At 40.4% G+C, this 20,051-nt stretch overlaps 2 protein-coding genes across 3 annotated transcripts; one reads left to right on the top strand and one right to left on the bottom strand.

Moving 5' to 3' along the window:
- The first annotated feature begins 247 nt into the window (after positions 1-247).
- On the top strand, positions 248-8,813 carry lats1 (large tumor suppressor kinase 1). 2 transcript variants are annotated; one of them, XM_077586807.1, is made up of 8 exons: positions 248-424; positions 867-1,369; positions 1,936-2,053; positions 2,657-4,074; positions 4,800-5,382; positions 6,075-6,257; positions 6,762-6,868; positions 6,936-8,813. In XM_077586807.1, exons 2-8 carry the CDS (start codon positions 1,031-1,033, stop codon positions 7,446-7,448), a joined length of 3,261 nt encoding a protein of 1,086 aa, XP_077442933.1. In that variant the 5' UTR covers positions 248-424; positions 867-1,030; the 3' UTR covers positions 7,449-8,813. The 2 variants fall into 2 exon arrangements, with proteins under 2 accessions (XP_077442933.1, XP_077442932.1); XM_077586806.1 differs by having other exon boundaries at positions 851-1,369.
- Positions 8,814-9,866: 1,053 nt separating this feature from the next.
- On the bottom strand, positions 9,867-19,693 carry rab10 (RAB10, member RAS oncogene family). Its single transcript, XM_077587221.1, has 6 exons — positions 18,963-19,693; positions 15,048-15,108; positions 12,142-12,280; positions 11,578-11,667; positions 10,944-11,045; positions 9,867-10,864 (listed from the first exon to the last, which is right to left on the bottom strand). Exons 1-6 carry the CDS (start codon positions 19,087-19,089, stop codon positions 10,778-10,780), a joined length of 606 nt encoding a protein of 201 aa, XP_077443347.1. The 5' UTR covers positions 19,090-19,693; the 3' UTR covers positions 9,867-10,777.
- Positions 19,694-20,051: the final 358 nt, after the last annotated feature.

Raw genomic sequence — 20,051 nt, 5'->3', positions numbered from 1 at the left:
GGAATGTTTTTCTGGTATCCTCGTCCCTTAGGATTCCAGCTGAACCTTCAAAAGAAAACATTGCGTCCTAACAATCCAAGGTCGATAAAATTTATTCAGCTTTTTAAAAAAAACAATTCAATTGGTTTTTAGCAACATGTACGAAAACAATTATTGAGTGTGTCACTTATTGGACTGCTCGGGCAATATCTATTCGATATTAAATATTACTTTGACAAAACACCGGATGTGTGTTTCCACCCACTTCACATAACATGTTGGCGGTAGTTGTCAATCGGCTATCCCAGGAATTCAACTCTACATGCTAACAGCTAGTTCGCCATAATAAGGACATTTTGTACAGATCGCATTATTCTTTGCCGATATAGTTTTGTAAGTTGTCGTCAGCCGTCAACTGTTAGGAAAAGCTCAATTTGAAACACTGGTGAGTTCCTAAACGCTCTCGGCCAAGCGATCGTTGTTGCGAGTTCACTCCTCCGCAAGATGTTGTTGCGTTAGCTTACTAGCAACCTCAAAATAGGCCGCGGTGCTAAAATTACTGTTTCCACAGTTAAACGATGTAATTTTACATATTTTCTATGTTTTTTTTCCTTTAACAAAGTTATCGATGGAGAACTCCCGATGTATTCTATATTAAAACTCTTTGATCGTTAAATAATGCAGGAATGTTAATGACGCCAACACACGGGACATGTTTTGTGATAACACATGTCAGCTTTTCTACTGATTTTAACCTTGACGCAAACATCGTATAATCTAAATCGACTGTGAATTGATTTAAAAATAAACTTGCATCGCCCATCTAAGGAGCGATGTTAATGTTTTCTCTGCATCCCCTTTGCCTAACCAGTTGGACCACTTGACAGATGCTCTGAATGCCACACCACGGACAGTGCCTCCATGTCAGCAACATCCAAACGTGAGATTGGTCTTTAGGAAGACCCCTCACCCTCCCAAGAACCTCATCTACTCCATCGACCCGTGTCACATCCTCTTCATTCCTCCTCGTCGTCTTTGTACATGTACTTACATGAAGAGAGGCGAGAAACCAGAGGGTTACAGGCAGATGAGACCCAAAACCTTCCCCGCCAGCAACTACAGCGGCAACAGCCAACACATGCTGCAGGAAATCCGGAACAGTTTGCGAAATCTGTCCAAACCCTCGGACCCACCTAAGGTGGACTTAAGTGGGAAGATGCTCCCAGAGGAGCTACGGCAACAGGGTCGTTGCTTCAACCCCAAGAATCCTCATCATAAGGCGTTGAGGTCCATCCGCGAGTCCCTGATGCCCTTTGCCAATGAGCCAGGCACTTCAGCCGAGCTCAACAAGCATATGTCACTGGAGCCCCCATTTGCTGGATTTGAGGAGGTATGGAAATGGAAAGCATGTTTGTATATAGTCAATACGAATGGAAAAAAATGTGCGGCATTCTGCGCATGGGTGATTCATAATCACGAGATGCTTCTCCTTTGTGGAATTGCTATTTGAAAAATGTTGGCGTGCAAAGTGGAATGACACGTGATGATGAAATGTGGTTTTTTTCCGTTGGCTCCTCCTTTCAAAATTGACAGTCATAATAAGCAGCAATGCAAGAAAGAAAATTTTGAACTTAAAATATCAAAATGTAGTATTTGTTTTGATGACTTCTCCAAACACAAAGAATTAAAATTATAGTGATTATAAATAAGCACTCCAGTTCACTAATGCAATTTTTCCATACTATTGTATAATTCCATACAAAATAACAGTTTTGTTATGACATCAGCATTTAGGTTTTTTTTTAAAGGCATTTTTATATATTTTTTCTTTCTGTCAGACAGATCTATAATTAAAATCACGTTTCCAACAAATGGACTGAAAACAAGTTTAATAATTACTGTTTATTGTGGAACATTTAAATCAAGTGATGTTCTTTTCTTCCTATGCCCGTGCAGACTTCTGGTCGTAGTGTGGGTTCAGCTGTCGACTACATGACAAAGGTGAACTACCAAGACTCGCTGAGGGAGCAGATGGTTGCGACCAATCCAAACACTGCATGCCTCAAAGCCCCAGGTAGGTGGATGGTCAAAACGGGAAGAACACTTCTTTACGCTTACTTATATACAATAAATGAGTACCGTATTTTCACGACTATAAGGCGCATCACATTATAAGGCGCACCACATTATAAGGCGCACCACATTATAAGGCGCACCCTGAATGAATGACACATTTTTTTCCATATATAAAGCACACTGGATTATAAGGCGCCCTGTCTATTTTGGAGAAAATTTAAGACTTTTAAGTGCGCCTTATAGTCGTGAAAATACGGAATGTAAGGAATCTGTGTAGAAAGGAAATTCTTCCCTAATCAGGAATGTTCCTGTACCTGTCCCGTGACATTTTTTTTAAATTGCCCGGCTCAATTGGGAAGTGGTTATGAGTGAGCCTGGGATTATTATATTCAGTTTTTAATTTTCTATGTCAAGGAAAAGAAAATACTGTTAGAATCCTTTCTTGCATGTTGAATTTTTGCATCATGTTTTCAATGGTAGTGGTTTGATTTTTGACTTTTGGAGCTGTAATGTGTTGGAACTGTTAGTGTAAATCAGCGATGCCTTGTTGTAACTTGATCTGTCTTTAGATATCTTACATTTTCAGATCCTTTGTTTGCAGGTGGAGCTCACATGCAGCAGCCTTTACTGAGGAGACCCAGCTGGAAGGGGTCAAAAGAATCCCTAGCACCTCGACACGCGATGATGTACCGCTCAGATAGTCCCGGGCCCCCTCCCGCCTTCCCGCAGACTCACCCCGGCAACAACCAGAGACTCAACCCTCCCCTGCCGCCGCAAGTGCGTAGCGTCACGCCTCCCCCCAACCGCGGACCGATGCCCTCGGCGTCTTCCTGGGACAGCAATCCGTCGACCAAGCGCTACTCCGGCAACATGGATTATCTCGTGCCTCGCATTTCCCCGGTGCCCCAGGGGGCCTGGGCCGACGCTTATCCCTCGGCGTCATCTCAGAACCCCCGTGGGATCAGCCCGGTGCCAATGGGTCAAATGCCCATCATCATGCAGAGCGCCGGAGGAAGTAAGTTTAACTTCCCGTCAGGTTGGTCTCAGAATGGCGCATCTCAGTCAGACTACATGTCAGGAGGCAGCAGGCAGCCCCCTCCCCCTTACCCGGTCAACCAAAGCAGTCGACACAGTCCCATTGACCAGCAGACGCAGGGCGGCGGGCTCGCTTCTTCCCCGTCGTACGTTAACGGTGGCAGCATCCCTCAATCCATGATGGTCCCCAATCGAAACAGTCACAACCTTGATATGTATAACTTGGGACCTCCCCATTCCTGGTCTCAAGGTCCCTTGAGCTCCAACCAAGGCCAGTCTTCTTCCGGCAGTAGCGGCAACCAGGATCTGTCTCCGTCGTGGCAGCACAACCTGCTAGTGCGCTCCAATTCCTTTAACAGCAGAGCAGCCCACCCCGCCAGCTCCCAGCCATCCGCTACTACGGTCACCGCCATCACGCAAGCCCCCATCTTGCAGCCGGTTAAAAGCATGAGGGTCCAAAAACCCGAGCTGCACACCGCCGTCGCGCCCACGCACCCGCCATGGATGCAACAGCCTCCCCCCGCCACTCCTGCTTACCCAGAACCCCCCGCGACACTTCCTCAGATTCCCGTCGTAGCAGAGGTACCCAGTTACCAAGGCCCGCCACCACCTTACCCCAAGCACCTCCTACAACAGCAAGCTGCCCCGTCACCCCCCGCGTACGACCAAGGGGCCGGTAAGCATGGGGGAAACAGGGAGGAGCCCGCCGACGACACTTTGGGAGACAACGGTACACGGGAGAAGGTCGCCGAAAGTCCGGAAAGCGGCGCGGCGGCGGAAAAGGAGAACAAGCAGATCACGACGTCGCCCGTTCCCGTGCGCCGCAACAAAAAGGACGAGGAGCGAAGGGGCGAGTCAGGCCGTGTGGCTCTGTACTCGCCACAGGCTTTTAAGTTCTTCATGGAACAACACGTGGAGAACATCCTGAAGAACCATCAGCAACGTATCCGCAGGAGGAAACAGCTAGAGAGTGAAATGCAAAGGGTGAGGATCCGAGGCCTGATACTACACGGCCGATATTTTTCAAATCCTTCTTTTTTTTTTTCTCTCGCTGCTGTTCAAATCTTTTCAGTCTTTGACCTCCTTTGTGGCTTCTCTGTGGTTTTTCATGCTCTCTTTTTTTTTCTCCTTGCTGTCACTAACAGCTGAGCTGAGAGGTAAAAGTATCTGATTGTGCTGCACGCCTACATAATTCTCAAAGTCACATTATTTATGCACGCCTCTACATGTCCTTCATTCTATTCATCACGGCATTTCGTTGTTGATTGAAATACAGTGAACCCCCGTTGAGTTGGCAGACCTACCTGTGAAAATGAGAACTATTGCACATGCAGAAAAAAGACAGGAAAAAAATGGATGGAAACATTATTGGTTTAAAAGACTCCAGATTTGATATTTCACATTTATGACAGAAGAGGTTTGCAAATCTGTACTAATTTTACCTTTAATCAACTTCTATACAAATAAGTCCTGGTTCATTCCGGAACTGCATGTTTTAGTCTCTTCCAATTCTGGAATAACCATTAAAGTATTCTGTAAGACCATGCAACTTTGAATTTGAACTCTCGTATAAATGAATTGAAATGTCAGTGGGGGAGAAACTGTATTGAGTGTATTTTGTTTCCATTTATGACATTTCTAACACGCATGTGTGTTGACATACGCTCATTGTGATGATTTTCTAACTGATGATCGTGTCGGCCACTCAGGTGGGGTTGTCGTCCGACGCCCAGGAGCAGATGCGTATGATGCTCTGCCAAAAGGAGTCCAACTACATCCGACTGAAGCGGGCCAAGATGGACAAGTGCATGTTCAAACGAATCAAGACCCTCGGCATCGGGGCCTTCGGCGAAGTGTGCCTGGCCCGGAAAGAGGACACGGGCGCCCTGTACGCCATGAAGACCCTCCGTAAGAAGGACGTGCTGCTTAGGAACCAGGTGGCCCACGTCAAAGCTGAGCGGGACATCTTGGCCGAGGCCGACAACGAGTGGGTGGTGCGTCTCTACTATTCTTTCCAGGACCGGGACAACCTGTACTTTGTCATGGAGTACATCCCCGGGGGCGACATGATGAGCCTCCTCATCCGGCTGGGCATCTTTAAGGAGGAACTGGCTCAGTTCTATATCGCCGAGCTCACGTGCGCCGTGGAGAGCGTCCACAAAATGGGCTTCATTCACCGTGACATAAAGCCGGACAACATCCTTATTGACAGGGATGGACACATTAAGCTCACCGACTTTGGCCTGTGCACTGGATTCCGCTGGACTCACGACTCGAAATATTACCAGAGTGGTGAGTAGGACTTTCTCTTCATTTACAGGGAGGGTAATCAGCAACTAATTGATTAGCAAATGTGATTTTAGCCACCGATTTTATCATTTCTCAGATCGAAATTGTCCAAATCCTGTTTCCTGAGCCTCTCAATAGCAAATAATTGTTATTTTTTTTATAGGAACTTTAAGTTCTTTATCATAGCATATCTTAGATTGTGCAATATTTTAGAATTTACCTTAACAGGATTTGACTCTTTATATTTTTATATTACTTATTTATGTTCTTTTACTGGGGAAACGCACTTTGTGGAGTAGCACCACAAATTTGGTTATACGCAGCTGTGTATGATGACAATAAAGGCTTTTGATTGATTGATATAGTTTTACATTTTGTAAAAAAAAACATTACTACATTAATATTAATTGATAATATTATAGCTACACTGTTATGTTTTTTTTGTTTTTTAATCAAAAACTGGGAAAAGGGTTAATAGTCATTATTTTTCCTTTCTTTTTAAAAAAAAGAATTTAAAATCTTTTTTTAATCATAAAACAGAGCATTTGTTGAGAAGGTCACAGTGGAACTCATTTACAAAAATATGAATTGTCATTTACTGGTGACATTTTTTTTTGCATTATTTTTACTGGTATTGGACAAGAATCGAATAGAAATGTATGACCATTAGTCATGAATTTGGGTTTGGATTACAGGGGACCACGTGAGGCAAGACAGCATGGACTTCAGTAAAGAATGGGAGGATCCCACCAACTGCCGTTGCACGGATCGCCTTAAACCTCTGGAGAGGAGAAAGGCCAGACAGCACCAGCGCTGCCTTGCCCACTCTTTGGTCGGGACGCCCAATTACATCGCACCCGAGGTCCTGCTCAGAACAGGTACAATGCCATTGTACTTATGGCACTTATTTAACTACTAACAGAAAAGCATTGTCGGCAAATTCATGTGAACATGCCAAAAGTGAAACATGTGGCGTACAGTGGTTTATATCTCTACTTACAAATGAATTTGGCTCCATAGGTAGTTTCCTAACTTGACTTTTTCGTAAGTAGAGATGCATTTTACATGTAAAAGTATGCCATTATGTATGAAAGGGCGGATGATAGCCAATGGGATAGCAATTATAATGCTGAGTTCAAAATAAATTAGAAGATAGAAGTGTATTTTGGGGATGTTTGTTTTTTGGGAGGAGATAACTTGAATTTATTTCTTGTCCTTGGACATATTTTTCCCATTAATACTTTTTGTAACCTGAATATTTTGTGTTTAGAGATGTTCGTAAGTAGAGGTAGTGCTGTCTTATTTGGACTATAAAAATTCTGGGAGGGTAAAGACTCTTGCAAATATACATTATGGTAGTAAATGTTTATGTTGTTGTGCAGGATACACTCAGTTGTGCGATTGGTGGAGCGTGGGTGTCATTCTGTATGAGATGGTGGTCGGACAGCCTCCCTTCTTAGCGACCACACCTCTGGAAACGCAGCTAAAGGTATTGATCAATACGAGATGGTATATTGAGACGGTATATAAAAAAACAATCTTCGTTAACCGCCCAGGTGATCGACTGGAAGAGCACCCTTCACATCCCGGCGCCGGCCAAACTCAGCCCCGAGGCATCCGACCTCATCGTCAACTTGTGCCGCAGCCCCGAGGACCGCCTGGGCAGGAACGGCGCCGACGAAATCAAAGCCCACCCCTTCTTCGGGACCATCGACTTCTCCAGCGACTTGCGGCAGCAGGCCGCGCCCTACGTGCCCACCATCGCACACTCCACGGACACGTCCAACTTCGACCCCGTGGATCCCGAGAAGCTGTGGAGCGGCGACAGCGACGGCGAGGACGAGCGTGGCGACACGGGCTGCTGGTTTCGAAATGGCAAGCACCCCGAGCACGCCTTCTACGAGTTCACCTTTCGACGCTTCTTCGACGATAACGGCCACCCGTACAGCTGCCCAAAGCCCATCGCGTACGAGGAGGGCCTCGACGAAGACGAGGCCGACTCGGAGGGCCCCGAGCGAGAGACCCCGGGCGGTCCGCCGGCTCCGAGCCGCGACCTCGTCTACGTGTAACGTTCTGGACGTTTTATGTTTGGCAGGTACTGTGGCGAGTGTGCGTAAAGTAGTGTTCGTTCCCGGGATTTTCGCAGGTTCTATTAACCTTGTACCAACTTTTTAATTTTAATTTTTATTTTTTTTACCTGACTTGGTAGTTGTGCAATGGGAGCTTTGATTACTAAACTAAAAGTTTGGGATATTGGGCCTGAAAGTGGCATTTTAAAATTTTGCCTGTTATTTTTGCATTATGTTAATCTAACTCTTTAATTCGTTTAGTTTTTTTGGGGGGTGAGATATCACAAAATGGTGGAAAAGTTAAAGCGTTTCATTTTAAAACTTTTGGGTTCCAAAATAAATAGTTACACAATAGTTGAAAATGGGGAAAATATTGTATGTGGGCTTCACATTACAACCTGGGAATTTGCAATTTTACAAAACCACTAGTTATTCCTTTATAAACTACACACTGCACTACAGGTATATATAATCAAACAACAGGTGTCAGTGTTAAAGGAAAAGAAGGGATGCTCATTAGCCTGTAAAAATCTATGAAAAAGCCCTACCAGACCATTTATAGTGCAAAAAGGCATTTTAGGTTCCTTTAAAATTCCACTGGAAAGCCCAATATCCCAACTTTTTTGGCGAGTCGCCTTGAGTAAAGATTTTAAAGGTTATTTCCACATTTAATTATAGTCATTTTATGACTGTCACCTATATGACCTAATCTGTAATAAATTGCCCTATTTTTTTTTTTCATTGGCTCATGTAGTTATTAATTTATTTTTTAAAAATCCATCTGACACTTGACTTTTAGTGTTGGTGCTTTGATTGAAATTTTATTAATTTATATTTTGACTGTTGCAACCGGAACTGTAGTAAGACGACTTTGTAGATCTTTATCGATTGTTCCATTCATTGTGGTGCCTTTTTTTTTTAATTTTCACCAAATATAGATTTAATTATCAGACTGGCATTAAATGTATATGTAGAGTAGACCATTGATTGAACTACAGTAGTATTTTTGTTCTATTTTTCTAATTTATATCCATATTTATAAATAAACTTTGACACAGTTTATGTAAATATTCTTTTTCTTCACTGATTTTTTTTTTGGCTTAAGGGCAGGCCCTCTTCAATGTCCACTGTTGCTGCCCTCATTTGTGTTGATAGTAGTATTACTTTATGCTCACCTCTCATCCAAAGCACTAAATACAAGCATTTAGTTGTTTTTTGTCATCTTTTCAAAGCTTAGCAATGAAATCTGAATGTAGATTTTTATCATAATGGTGACCACTGGCTGTCTTTTTTTGCATGTACACTGTTGCTCTTAAAGGCTACGTATTGGGGAAAGACGGTGATCAATAAAGAATGTCAAATCTCTGAAGGGCTGCATTAATGTCAACTCGATTTTATGTGGGCCAGACCATATAGATATATTTAGATATTTTTTAATAAATTAAGAGCCCTGAATATTCTGTTTTTTTATAGATCTAAAACAATGTTTATTTTAGCTTTTTTTAAATATATTTTTAGATTTTACAAAATGATTTTTGAACTAAAAACACAGAAAAAATCAATTAAAAAATTACAATTATTGATTTATAAGGGGGAAAATCAGGAAATGTAATAAAAATCTATACTCTTCATTTTAATTTGATCCTAAAACAGAAAGTCAGAACTCATGATTTACTTTCCCGGGCCACACAAAATGATGCAGTGGGCCATATTTGGCCCCCAGGCCACCGCTTTGACACATGCCCTAAATGGCATGTGTGCTTGAGTGGTGTTCTAAAAACTGGAAGCAGTTTCATGGTACCCAAAGTGCATGCATAGTATTATTCAAAAAGTATGTGTTGTGGTAGTTAAACTTAGATAATTATATTGAAAATATGCATTAACTCTTTATAAAATGTACTCAATTTAACTAATTAGCTGTAATTGGCAGCAATAGCCATCCATTTTTTTGTTGGTCAGAGGGTGAAAGACATGAAAAAAAGAGCATTCAGTCACTTTCAGTCTAAATGAATCTATGAAATTTAAATATGCCAACCAATGAGGTATTAGCTGTCGTAATCAGACTGCATTCATGTTTTTATTAAAATGTAATCAATTTTGTTACCATTAGTTTTTAGAATTTTCATTCAAAAATTATAATACCTAACGTTTTTTACGGTGTTTAGTCACTTTCCATATAGTGGTAAGCAGCTTCTAAAAGTTGAATGAATTTTAGTTAGACAGTTTTTGTTTTATTAATTAAAAAAATGTAGTCAAGATTAGTTCTGGATTTGTAGAATAAAAATTCATAGATTTATCAATTTTAGGGGCTGGCATGTTGTACACGATCCAAATTAATGCCCCAAAAACATCCGGTTGAATGTTGTGACCAAACCAAGATGCAAAAGTACATATTGCACACCTTTAAAGAGAAACAAGTTAACTTAAACAAGCTTATTTTTAATGGATCTGCAAAACTGTTTGAATTTCCAAAGAGAACCTGTGAACCTCCCGCCCAAAGTTACCCAGTGGCATACCTTACATAACGTTACAGAAACGCATCCAACCCAAAGAAATCTGCATGCAGGAAACAAAAAAACAAAAACAAAAAGTCAAAAAAAAAAATCAAAGAGGTAAAAATGAGACATTAATAAACAGGACATTTAATGCCATTCTTTTGGCTGAAGAAGAAATTCAAACGCTTCTGCGTCAGTTTGAGCCGACATGGGAAGCGCCGACAGACAACGATTTAGTAAAGTGTAATTTCAACGGGTGGACGTGGCTCCGCCCACGACACAGCCCCGCCCCTGTCTTCCATATAAGGCACAGGACAAAAAGAAAACCCCGCATTACAAAAAAAGGAGCTTGCCACACCTGTCACTTGGTAACAAATTGTTATGGAGCAAACACTTGGGACCATGAGTGTCCAAAAAGGGGGCCAGGTGGACATCATGGTCACCGTGGAAAGGAAAGGGGATGTCGGAAGGGGAGGGGGAGGGTTTGAGCTCAGGCAAAGGAAATATTACAAATGTGAGCTTGTCTACTTTTTTTTGTGTGAATTTTCTTGTTTGGAACAACCTTTAAAACAAAAACGACAAGGGAGGAGCTCATCAGGGGGGAGAGTGGATGAAGGTGTTGGATTTTAGATGAACGAACAACGTGGTTTATTGTTTTATTCTGATAAAAGAGTGTCAGTGTGCAAGAAAAAATTATGAGACGGGTTAGAGGGTGAGAGAGTTAGACGTTAGCGAAAAGAGAGAGAGAGAGAGAAAGAGGGAGAAAGGGTGTTGTGCGTGCACGTGCATGTGTGTGTGTGTGTTTGTGTGTGTTTTTGTGTTGGCGCGAGTTGTTCAACTGCAGCACTTGCTCTTCCATCCCGTGACGCCGCTGCCGCTGGTGATGTCCACGTTTTCACTGTTGGGCTCCTTTACCGGCGTCTGGACGACAGTGCGAGGGGAATCACGCATTAAAGACCGTGAACGCCGATGGTGACGCATCTAACGGGAGCGCGCGTACCTTTCTGAGGATGTCTTCTGCTAACGTGAGGAAGGCCTTTTCAATGCTGATGTTGGCCTTGGCGCTGGTCTCGAAAAACCTAATGCCGTGCTCCCTTGCGATCTGTGGGGAGAGCCGACAAGTTCAAAGGCGAGCTTGTCCTAAAATAAAATGGCTGACCGTCGGCGTCGAGCGGAGATCAGGTTGCAAGCGCTCCCGAAAGCGATGATGGCACAGCAGCGCCCGATATTGTTATTGTAACCATTGCAATTAACACAGACATTGATCAAATAAAATCATCATCTGTCATGGTCGCTTATCATTAGCCTTAGTGCTAATATTACTGCCAAGACTTGCTTTTACAAGCTTAGCTGCGCACTTGTGTGATTTATTTTCAGACATGACAAGGGTATACATTAGCTAGCTTCAAGTTCTCAGTGTCCTTCTACTGAGAAGCATAATGTTATGTTAGTATGACTTTGGTTTAAAGAGTTGTTTTGGTTAAACATTTTGGTGTTCAAGTGCATAATTAAAAAAAATGTACGTGCACATTTAGGGAGAAACCACTGAGAGCTGAATGAGAAGTGGCAGAAGAATTACCCCAAAAAATGAAATCAGATTCAATAAGGAAAAATTATAGACTGTATGGTCTTACCTGTTCTCCCTTGGCTTTTGGTACAACCCTCTTGTCCTCCATATCACACTTATTGCCTAGTAGCATTCTCTCAACGTCCTCATTCGCATGCTACAAATAAAAAAAAGACATTAATTTACGCTCTGATTCAGATAGCGTTAACTAGCTAAAGATAGCGCAATAATACACCGTCATTTGAATTAAATGCATTTCAGCATTACTGGAAAAATACAGGCCACTCTACTAGAACGTTAATGTCTAAAATGTGATGTCCTCAGCACTTGGTGGTTTGTAAACTGAGATGGACCACAGAATCAATCAAGCAAACATTCCCATTGCTTCCAAGAACCATAAATGCAAAACAAGTGCCTTTCTTTGACAGTTGTCTAGACAAAAACAAATTATAATTTTAACAAGAAGAGCACAGTTATTGACGATCACATCCCAGAGTGACAATCATGCTACTAGCTTATGCTATGCTAACTGTTGACATTTTCTGACACATTTTTCTAGGTCCTGGTCTAAATAATTCGTAAAGGGTGAGATCATATACCATTCGGTATAGGATGTACGTTGAAGACTTACTTCATCAATGTTGCGCAGCCATTTGCTGATGTTCTCAAAGCTTTTGGCGTTGGTGATGTCATACACCAGCATGATGCCCATGGCGCCTCTGTAGTAGGAGGTGGTAATGGTGTGGAACCGTTCCTGGCCCGCTGTGTCCCTGCAGACAAATGATACATTTCCATTTCCGTTCTTGCAAAGGTCTTTGAAGGATTCACTTTGTAAAACCCCTTTTAAAATTAAAACACTGAATTTAAGGAGGTAAATGGCAAAAGATGAAAGTTTTGTTGCATATTCTGCCAGCCAATCCCTGCCATGTCAAATTGATTGGTCCATATAGCCAACTATAAATATATTACACGGCGCAAGATGCAATTGAAAGCACTTTTATGGGAGGAACCTTGAAAAATGTGTCAACGGCTACTGATTGGACGATGGCTTTGCTCATCACATTAGCAAAAATATTGTTTTTAGTCAAAAAAGCTTTCAGTTACATTCCTTGATCCTCTTTTAATAAGGGAATTTATAGTATTTTAGAGAAACTGACATATTTACAAGGACCATTCTTCATTAACTTCACAACTTAAGAATTTGACCCATCTACAAGAATCGCTTAGTTACTTATAGTCCAGATAATACGGTAACTAAACCTCGATGGTCCAGCTCATGTGCTGCTCATTATCCTGTTCAATAAATTCAATAAAAATGTAAAAAAAAATCTTCCATTTTTAATAGTTAGTTTGAATTAAAAAACAGAATTGAAGGCAGAGACAGGTGATTAAGCCCAAAAACATGTTTGAAAAGTGTAATGTAATAATAATAAACCAGTCGTGACCGAGGCAAAAATGTATTGCCGTTGTGTTCAATGGTTACTGCGAACCGCTATAAAACACACATTATAAATAAGAGAAAATATGTAACAAGCTTTTAGCACCACTCTGTTTGATTTAAGTGGTGATTCCCAAAATATAGGGCTGTAAAAAAATGTAATCCATGAAAGTGCATTTTCTCCACCCATATGAATATTTTGTTTTGTTTCTTTAAGAATGACATCTGGCATAAATCTCCAGATGTGAGCGAAACAGACAATTACAAATCAATGAAGTACGATGTCATTATTTGACAATAGGGGCAATCTGGGGAACTGAAACAACATTCTAAAATGTAATGTTAAAGTTCAAGCTAAGTAAATATATCTAAATTTCCAGGAGTTCTTCTTTTCACTTCCTCACGAAAATGTATACTACAACAGTTAAAAATGACACCGTGCACAATACTTTGCTACCATCTATTAAAGTGGTGCTTTGAAATATTTGTAACCCAACGCATGAATTTTTAGAGATACACGCCATAATTTGACTGATTTATTCATTTGTTTATTGAAACTCTGGTTTGTGAGCAGAAATTGGCTGATTGATGTCAACTTATGTTTGGCAAATACAGAATCATTTTTAGAAAACAAGGGATCAAGGTGTTAAAAAACATCTATAGTTGAAATTTAATGTTATGATAAAATAAAATAAATGACGTTTACACAAAATGACCTCATACTTGCCCAATATTGATAAACATGTCAAAATGAGACACGTGTGTTTTGAAACACGATGATGGTAAAGGAACAAATTTGAGTCCTACCGCAAAGTACCACTGGAAACCATTTTTTTATTAATATTAGAATGGCAACAGCTTCCTCTTATTTCTGACGAGAGCAATAGCTGGTCTTTAAAATAACTTTGCCAAGGAAGGAGGGGCTATAAATTGTACTCAACCAATCAATATTCAGCTTTAAGTTGAACTTAACTGTTAAAACAACATACTTTAGGTGTTATTTAGCACTCTCGTGAGATCCATTTGGAGGGAGAAGTGGCAGAGATGGAATGAAATTAAAATACTGCATTTAAATCTCTGGTGCACTGATAACCATTTCCTGGAGCAGAATATTTTCAGGTTTAACAGAGGAATGTCAAACAGATGTCTGGCTTAGAATAGAAAAGTATAGTTCTTTATTCATGCCCCTTGAGAGAAATTCACTTTCCACCTCAGTATAGACAAATACAGTAATATAAATAAATAACAGTGAATAGAGCATAGAAAAACAAATACAGGACAACTAAATGGTGAGACCAATTTAGTTAGATAATTTACAGATTTATCTGAGAACCTATTTTATTTTGTATCCTTCAGAACAAAATAACTGTTTATCTTCATTGTGCTCAGGAGTAATCCGTCAATCATTTGTGGCTGTTTTATGGCATTTATGGAAATCAAACTAAAAAAGTTTTTAAAAAGTCAATTAAATTTGAATTAATTCAATTCAAATTCTCATTGATTCTTTAAAAGAATATGTTTAAGTTGTGACTGTTGAGGTTTAATGTAAAGAAATTTTAAGTTTAAACAACAAACAGTTCAAACAAATAAAATATTTTTATTTTTTAACTACAGTGAACTTAATGCTATCAATGCATTTTGAAATGCAATCTTACATGTTCCGGTGTTTATAATTTACAGTTGCTACTTTGACACAAAATTGGAGCACTAACACAAAACGACACATAAGACATGCTACTAGCATAAGTTTGTATTTAACTAACTGCATTTAAAAAATATGCGGTATGGTGGGGGCGAAAGCAATTAATGGGGGAAAACTATCTATACAACAGGTGTGGCGGGCAAGTCCGATCCTCGAGAGCCCCTATCCAGTCTGTTTTCCATATCTCCCTCCTCTTGCACACCTGAATCAAATGATAACCTAATCCGCGGGCTGTCCAGAAGCTTGATACCAATCCCGACGATATGATTCAGGTGTGTTGGTGGAGGGAGACATGGAAAAACAGGTTTTCGAGGACTGGACTTGGCAACCCCTGTTATACAACATAGAAAGGCACATAACTGTTAACAGTGAAAATTAACAAAAATCAGTGACTCACCAGATCTGTAGTTTGATCTTCTTTCCTTGTAGTTCCACAGTTTTGATCTTGAAGTCTATTCCTAAAAAATAAAAATAAAAAAAATACATGAATATACATTTTTGAAACTAATACACATACATTTAGGCAAAAAATTGATTTCAGAAGTGGTGGGCGACAAGTTTTTCGTTTTTTCTTGTTTTTTTGTGTTACTTTTAAGTTTAATGCTTTTTTTTTGTTCCAAGCTTGTAAAGCATGAAATGAAATATTTCACCCAATTGTGTTAAATTGTTAAAAATCACTCCAACTTGCTGCCTGATTGAGCATTCACTGACGCCTGGCTGTCGGCAGTTAAAATAAGCATAACAAAAAGGTGAAATGTCTCATTTATAATTTAATGACAGCCGAATGAATAATGGTAGAAACATTGCCTAATAAACTAGTTCATGTCTCTCTTTCCCTATCTAATGAGTCAAAAATTCAACCTTATCTATAATTCGCAGGCTGCGAGCATCCAATCTCTCCATCTCTCCTCCTCCGCAACTATCTTAGCAAGCCATGGTGTAGAGAAAATTGGAAATCATAAGAGAGCAAATAAAATTAAGCTTGGGTACAGATCCATAGCGACATGCACCCAGAAAGCTTTTGGATTTGGACACGTGTTCATCATTATTGTACGTATTGCCCTCCCTCCATCCATGACCGCAATATTTAGCCAAATAACTCAATTTTGGCTCATTGTTTTTCTTCTAGATGGGTCATAAATCCACAGGAGGGACAACGGATGACTTTTGGCCCAGAAGTGTTGTTTTCCTGTTTAAATAACTGAGCTGTCAGTTCAGTTATAAGAAAAAAAAGGACTGCTCAGTTTACATGTTGAAGAAACAGCTGTATGCTCTTTGTGAGGGAGGGCCACAATGAACCAAATGGCTGCCAAAGACTGACTCACTGATTATGGAAGGGGATATTTAAGTTTAAAAAAAAAAAAAATGAAAGAGCGGAAGAGACAAAAGATTACACAAACAAAAAGGAAACTATAATATTTTACATTTTTTCCCCAAAAGGGCAATATGGGCCTGCTAAATAAAATGATAATTTAGAAACAGCATGTTAAATTTCATTCTGTTGACTGTGATATTAATGTTGGTCTGAGATGAATATGCACACACACAATAAAAAAAACAGAATTAAAGGAGGGAAATAATTGAAGAAAACAGCACACCAAATAGGGCCCGAAATGTGACGAATGTGATGAAAAAGGCAAAATCTATTCAAGGATATTCAACTCAAATTTGCACAGTAGATGGGAGAGAAGGGTCAAACATCATAGAAGTCAGGTATTTGGCAATGCTTTGAATATTCCACTTAACCAGAGGTCTCCTCTCTAAAATTCCCCTGTAGTTCCTTAAATCTAAATTTCGGACTGGCTCCATATCCGCCAATTCAGGAGGAAAGCACCACAGGAAAAAAACATCTATTACTATGCTAGCTAGTTATTTAATTTAATTTGTAGGGACAGATTTACACTCAATTTGAATTACTTTCAACAGCAAGAACCATTTAATAATATTGAGCTTTAAAACATTGTTTGACCTTTAAGGAAGCACTCGTCTGTATGAAGAGAATGTTCAAAATAAGCTTAACCCCCACTAAGTAAAGCCAAAATCTATTCAGAGGCATGGAAATGAGGGACGAGTAACTGAAGAGATGGGGGGTTTCCAGTGAGAGTATTTTGAGAAGTGACTTTGTATCTGTGTCCAAACATAGGACTGCTCCGCCGCTAAACATTACCTTCCAATTTCTGCATATATACTAGAGGTTAACCCTGATACTTATTTTTATGTAAGTGACACATAGTTGTATAAGTAACCATGTAATTTAATATGGAAAAATCCCATTGCTAATACAGTTGTGATCTGTTGTATAATCTAAATACAAACAATGGACTAATTTCCAAATCATTTTCAACACATGGTAAATTGAATACAATTTGAAGAGAAAATATATGATATTCACACTTCTGAATTCTTCTTTATATTTTATTTTTTATCTTCACTAATTTTGAATTTGGCGATAGAGCGGTTAGCATGTTCCCCTAACAGTTCTGAGATCGAGGGTTCAATACCCGGTGGGTTCCAACTGGATCTGTGTGATAAAACGATAATGATAATAATCATCAAATAACAACAATAAAAACTTTCAATAAATTAAAACTGCAATTACACTGCCCCAACACCACGAATAACGGGGACGCTGATGCGACATGAACACTAGTTCCAGACCAACGCTCAGTAAGATGACGAAAGAAACAAATGGCTATTTTTAACATGGTTAGTAATAGAGCAGCTAACGCAGAGCATGAAAGCAAAGGGACTATAACACAGCCAGTATGAGGGATTATGAAATGCAGGACAACACCGAGCCAACCCACTAAAAGATCCAAGTGAAGTCCCCCAGTGGTTTCCTTTTTTTTAGTTTTTAAAATGCCTCTAAATAACCTGTGAACAAACAGCAGCCTTTTGGAAATTTCCTTAACCCATTTTACCAAATCTCCTTGTGCCCTGTGATTGGCTAGCTACCATTTTCAAAACAAAGCACTAACAACCAGCCTATTTGGGAAGGTACCGTCTACAAATTATATGATTGACGGTCGTTTGGGAAATAACCTTCATTGATGTTCATTTTAATCCCCAGTAAAAATGAAATGTAAAAGAAACAAATGATGTTTACACCTTGTTGTCTGTGCCCTCTTATTGCCTAGCAACCAGAGCAGGATGTGTCATGTCTATTGGCAATACATAGTTTTAAGGTTAGTGAAAAATGTCGCAACAAAATACCTAAGAATTTATCTCAAACCAATTTATTTTCTTACTCATCTCTTAATAACTAATGTCAAGTCACATGTTGCCTTTCATGCCAGAACGCGTTAGGTTACACGTTATGTTTTGAAAGCAAATATGCAACAAAGAAAATGTGGCGGTAAAGAATGACACATGATTTGTTACTTGCACCGCTAACTTGAATAAACAGTGCTTGTTTTAGTATTGAGAAAAACATGTCTATAACAAACGAGAACTAACTTTACACACATTGTATGCGAGTTAGTTCATCATTTCCTACATTTAATGAGGCTTTGTCACCAAGTGTATGGGGTACTCACCATGGAAGAATGGCCAATTTTTATGGAGTGCCTTTGCACATTGCTTATAAAACCTTGCAATATGTAATAACTTTGCTGATGACAAAAAAAGGTTTATGGCCTGAGATGTTAAAAATCAATCCAAACAGATACATTGAGAAATATATCACGAGATACTTGATGATCATATACTCAGTTTATTTGCTGTCTCCCATAAATGGAATCCAATGCGGGCGATTTGTTATGCCAGTTGCCTGAAACAATTATGACCGTACAGATAAAGCATAAACCATATCTCATTGCTGCTTATATAACACAATGACAGCTCTGTGGAAATACAGCAAGAATGTTTTGTCATATTAGGAGCTACAAGTACTTTTTATCTGACGTTTTAATAGCTTCAATATTTAGTAGTTAACGGGAAACAATAAAATAAATGCAGTGTAAGGGGAGAAAGTGGCACGGCCAAGTTGCCACCATTAGCATAGTTAGCTTCCGATGTCAAAAATGACAGCAAACAAGGAGCGGTTTAACTAGTTTAAACATTGCCCAACAGTCAGATGTTATCCAAATCTGTTAGATCGGTGGTAATTGTCACGGTTACTTGAGTTTAATAGTGCAACAATTGTACAGCTTGCCGACCAGCTAACCCGTGCAGGCCTGAAAGTGAATGCTAAGTTAGGGTGGGTGGCTAACCGATTGGCGAACACGCAATCTACATGGAGGACGCCAGATGTCGGTGTGAAAATAGGCAAAATGATGTGACACTAAATTCTACACGTGTTGCTTATGCTTACCTATGGTGGAGATGAAGGTTGTGTTGAAGGCATCGTCAGAGAAGCGGAACAGCACACAGGTCTTCCCCACGCCCGAATCTCCGATGAGAAGCAGTTTGAATAGCAAGTCGTACGTCTTCTTAGCCATTGGAAACAGTGAGTGTGCACTCGCGAGGTTACAAATAAACAAAATTATTTCCTAACACGCCTATGTGAAGTCTGAAGCCAGTTCCTACGGCCAACCTGACTGACCAAGTGCCCAGATTTTGACAGTTTACAACCTGGTATTTGTTGTTTAGCTTCGGCAAGCTAGTCGGCTAAATACCGCCACCAAATAAAACACGCCAGTGAAGTTATATTCCAAAGGCCCGACTGTCTCCCCTTGAAATCGCGAGAAAAAAAGTGGTGACAACGCGAGGTCCTCCAAAATCGATTCCTCTCTTTTCCACTCTTTCTTTTCTCCTACACAGTCGGGACAAAATGGCTCCTGTCTCCCCGACTCACTCTTTCTTCATACTAACGGCGAGCTAATTCAAATTCTCGGCACACCCCGTCATTCCAGTGCCCGACTACAAGCTCAACCGATAACCCTTCGACCAGAAACTGGAGGTGAAATTGAAGCGATTTCACCGACTCTGCAAAGTTCGTGAGCTTCTTTTTTTCCGAAGAGATTAGGAACTTAAAGACGACCGCCGTCGTCTCTGGAATAGGAGTCAACGCGGCGACACCCTACTAAAACTCGCAAAATAGCCCGCCCATTTCTGTCAAAACTCAGCTTTTCAATTGGATAGCGTTGCTGTCATTCAACTAAGACCTTAAATATTATTGGTCCTTATCTCCAACAAGCTACAAGGGGAGCTTCTGTCACTGACAGAAAGGGCAAACGACACTGGGCCAGGGGTCTGGACATTGAGGCTCAGCCCCTCGTTAACTTCAATGGGCATTGCGATGTCCGTAGATCCAAAATGGCTGCTAGTTTCCGCAACGCGTTGCGTTAGAGGGTGTGTTTCACGTTCCATGGCAAGTTGGAAACTGATGCGGTGACTCTCCCAGCTGTGAGTCAGGCGAAGTGATGTCATAATTAAGTACGTCTGTCTTTACGGGCGTTTC

Source organism: Stigmatopora argus, chromosome 19 (assembly GCF_051989625.1).
Source record: "Stigmatopora argus isolate UIUO_Sarg chromosome 19, RoL_Sarg_1.0, whole genome shotgun sequence".
NCBI classification, from domain to species: domain Eukaryota; kingdom Metazoa; phylum Chordata; class Actinopteri; order Syngnathiformes; family Syngnathidae; genus Stigmatopora; species Stigmatopora argus.
Note: the sequence above shows the minus strand (reverse complement) of the source record. Positions and strands in the feature narration are given on the sequence as shown.